At 48.0% G+C, this 3,834-nt stretch overlaps 1 protein-coding gene across 1 annotated transcript; it reads right to left on the bottom strand.

Moving 5' to 3' along the window:
* Nucleotides 1–643: 643 nt before the first annotated feature.
* On the bottom strand, nt 644–3,267 carry LOC114768348 (protocadherin gamma-A6-like). The gene has a single exon (XM_028960577.1). The coding sequence runs from the start codon at nt 3,147–3,149 to the stop codon at nt 723–725; it is 2,427 nt and encodes an 808-aa protein (XP_028816410.1). The 5' UTR covers nt 3,150–3,267; the 3' UTR covers nt 644–722.
* Nucleotides 3,268–3,834: the final 567 nt, after the last annotated feature.

The raw sequence follows: 3,834 nt of genomic DNA, 5'->3' as shown, positions 1-3,834 counted from the left end.
ATACATCTTTCTTGATGCTGTAAGATGATGAGAAACCAATAAAAGTTGCTAAGTCACTGCTGACTTCCTAGCTGTGAAGAAGTAAAATAAAATATATAATAGAAATAGGCCACATTTTATGGTAAACATGTCTAAATCAATATGTCTAAAATTTGGAAATGTCCTTTATTCGACAGATTACTGAATAATAATAGGTAATCTCAAGGGATTATTCATGAGAAAATAATTATTTAAGCATAAAAGAACTGGTTTAATTTACAAAAGGGTTTTGAATTAAAAATGCATTATTCATTCAATAAATATTTATCTGCTAATGCATTACTGTGTATTCGGTTTTATTGCTTTGTTAATCTGTACAATTGTGTTCAGCAGTAGAAAAATTAGTGAAAGGACCTTGGTGGTAGTAGCCTAGTGTGTAACACATTATGAACCAGAAGACCAAGGTTCAAATGCCACATACCATTGTGTCCTTGACAAAGACACTCTAGGGGGACTGTACCTGTAAATACTGATTGTAAATCGCTCTGGATTTCGCTTATCGCTTATGAACCAGAAGACCCAGGTTCAAATCCCACTTACTACCATTGTGTCCGTGAGCAAGACACTTAACCCTAAATTGCTCCAGGGGGGGGACTGTCCCTGTAACTACTGATTGTAAGTCGCTCTGGATAAGGGCGTCTGATAAATGCTGTAAATGTAAATATGAGGAAAACTCTACATTACTATTTTAGGAATACTTTTCCCGCGCGTTGTGTTTCCCGTCCAGGCGCGCTCACACGAACAACTATTTTATTCTTCGGAGGTGCGACGCTTTTCGCTTTGATGGCGTCGTAATCGATGACGCCCGATCCAAATCTAAAGTCACCTTTCCAAGAGCCGGTTGTCAGAAACCAGTCGGAGCGCGAGTCGTCGTGGAGCGTGGCGCACTGACTGGAGTAACCGCGTCGGCTGTAGGTCGGGGGGAAAACCGGCAGGTTCGATACTGACTCGCGATAGAACGTCGGCTTCCGCCGTCCGAAACAGACCAGCGCGCCTGTGAGGAACAGGAACAGAACGCAGACGGCTGCTAAGGAGATGAGTAGATGCAAAGTGAAATCACTGTCCATCTGCACGCCGGTGCTCAGACCGGAGAGCTCGTCCAAAGCCGCCGCTGTGTCACCGACGGCTATGCGCACGGTGGCCGTTGCGGACAGAGACTTTGCGCCGTTGTCTTTTACCGAGACCACGATAGCGTGTTTATTCACATCATCTTCCGTGAACGGCCTGAGAGTCCTTATCTCCCCACAGTGGATCCCCACGGAGAACAGGTTCGGCTGCGATGTCTGCACGATGCGATACGAAAGCCAGGCGTTGTGACCAACGTCTGCGTCCACAGCGACTACTTTAGTCACCAGGTATCCTTCAGGAGCAGATAAAGGGACCATTTCTTCTGCGATGCTCCCATTGGATTGGACAGGGTAGAGGATGACGGGAGCGTTGTCGTTTTGATCAGTGACAAGGATTCTGACCGTGCAGTGGCCAGTGAGAGAGGGGTCCCCTCCATCTGTTGCCGTGACATCTATCTGGAAATAATTCAAAGTTTCGTGATCAAATGGCCGTACTGTGAAGACGTTGCCCGTATCCGCATCGACGGAGAAAAAATCAGCGTGGGATGACAGGGAATATTTAATTTTAGCATTTTTGCCCAAATCTCTGTCCTCGGCGCTCACTCTAACCACCGGCGTATTTCTAGGCTGGTTCTCGGGTACCTCCGCGTCGTAGAAGCTGTGCGTAAAAATGGGTGCGTTGTCATTAACGTCAGCCACCGATATGGAGATCACTTCACTTGACATTAAAGGGGGCGAGCCGTCGTCTGCAGCGGTGACAGTGATGTTAAAGTGCGAGTGCGTTTCTCTGTCTAAAACGTCGTCGGTCACAAGCATGAAATAATTTTTGACCTCTGAGATCAGTCGGAAGGGCACGTTGTCGGAGATGTAGCAGCTGACACGACCGCCGGCGCCAGTGTCCGGGTCGTGGACGTTCAGAAGCGCCACCATAGCTCCAGAATAGGAGTCCTCGGCTACTGAGGCCGAGGCTGACTTTACTGATACAATCGGCACGTTGTCGTTCACGTCAATCACGTCGATAATCAGTTTACAGTGGGATGACTGACCGCCGCCATCCTTGGCTCGAACGTCCAACTCGTGCGCACTTGATTCCTCGTAATCCATTAATCCGGTGACCCTCACCACGCCCGTCACCGAGTCAATCTCAACCAGCCCTCGGGTTTCGTCCGACACGTGACTGAAAGAATACATGACTTCCCCGTACTGACCCCGGTCTGAATCAGTCGCGTTCAAGGCTGTCACCAAAGTCCCCCGGGGGGAATTCTCCACGACCGAAGCTCTATAGACTCTCTGGCTGAAAACTGGAACGTTATCATTCGCGTCCAGCACCCGAACAAGAACCGCCGCCGTTCCAGAACGCACGGGGTCTCCCCCATCAATCCCGCTAATGGTCAAATGATGTTCCACCAACGTCTCGTGATCCAGCGTCCGATGAAGCACTAATTCAGGAGACGCATTGCCGTTTACTTGGTAATTCATTTCCAGGGCAAAATAATCGCTCTTGCTTAGTCTGTATGATTTAACGGCATTGGGTCCCAGGTCGGGGTCCCACGCGCTCTCCAGCGGGAAGCGCCTGCCCACTGCGGTGGACTCTGCTATCTCCAGCTCGATCTCACCGTTGACGAAGAAGGGGGTGTTGTCGTTAATATCTTGAATTTCCAGAACAAGACTATACACTTGCAAAGGGTTCTCCACGAGCAACTGAAACTGTAAGACGCAGACGGCAGCTTGCGCGCACAGCTCTTCTCGGTCCATCCTTTCGCTGACAAGGAGAAAACCAGTCTCCTCGTTCAGGTTACAGAACTGCCGGTCACCCTCGGCTACGACCCGGGCATTGCGCTTCGCCATCTCCGCTACGTCCAGGTCTAAATCCAGCATTAAGTTCCCGATAACGGAGCCTGGCTGCAGCTCCTCCGGAACATAATAGCGGACCTCGCCGCGCGCTCCACCAACAATGAAAATAACGAAGAAGAGATGAAGAGGCTGTGCCGGAGGTACACATCGTCTCTGATCAGTATATGAGTTTTTCAGAGCATACATCATGCTGCCAAAACCAGACGGCGGTGAAAGAGTGATTACTCCACATCAGGGAATTTATCAGGTTTTCTGTAATCCTCTCCAACGGCGCATGCAGCGCACTGTTAGTCTGGCTCTCTCTCAATCCCCCTCCCACCCACACAAAGCTCCCTCTGCCCTTTCCAAGGTGTCCCTTAGAATTTGCGAGTCTGGAGATTTAGCGATTCGGCAGAATGATAAACTGTGCTTTATTAGAGTGCCACCCAGAGTGTAAGGGTGGAAACGCAGCATTTTCGCTGTTGCAAGTGAGATCCTAAAGACCTTAGTAAAGGTAATTGCTTGCTGCATTAACATAAAAACTAATTGTATAATTTCAGAAACATGTGATTATGAACTTTTTCCAAATTCCAAGGTACCAAGCCCAAACCCTTAGAGCCATCTGTCACAGCAGCCACACCTGTGAGTCGCCTCATACACACCCACTTTAATTGCATCAAATCTAGAAATGCTTGCGGTTAAACAGTTACTCATATGAAGAGTTAAAACCAAATATTTCTGTAGTAAACATATTCTTACTTTGACTGATCAGCAGGAGCGTACACTCTAAAAAATAAAACAGTAGTTTGACGTAAGTTAAGCCAACTGTTGGCAGAATTGCATTAATTCAAAGCAATGTTTTTGAGCATGGTGAAGTAGCTTTTTGGCCACAACA

This window comes from Denticeps clupeoides, chromosome 18, assembly GCF_900700375.1.
Source record: "Denticeps clupeoides chromosome 18, fDenClu1.1, whole genome shotgun sequence".
Classification (NCBI taxonomy): Eukaryota; Metazoa; Chordata; class Actinopteri; order Clupeiformes; family Denticipitidae; genus Denticeps; species Denticeps clupeoides.
The sequence above is the reverse complement of the archived record's forward strand: the minus strand, read 5'-3'. Positions and strand labels throughout refer to the sequence as shown.

Coding starts and splice junctions, on each gene's coding strand:
- LOC114768348 (XM_028960577.1), bottom strand. CDS start 3,149: ATGATGTATGCTCTGAAAAACTCATATACTGATCAGAGACGATGTGTA.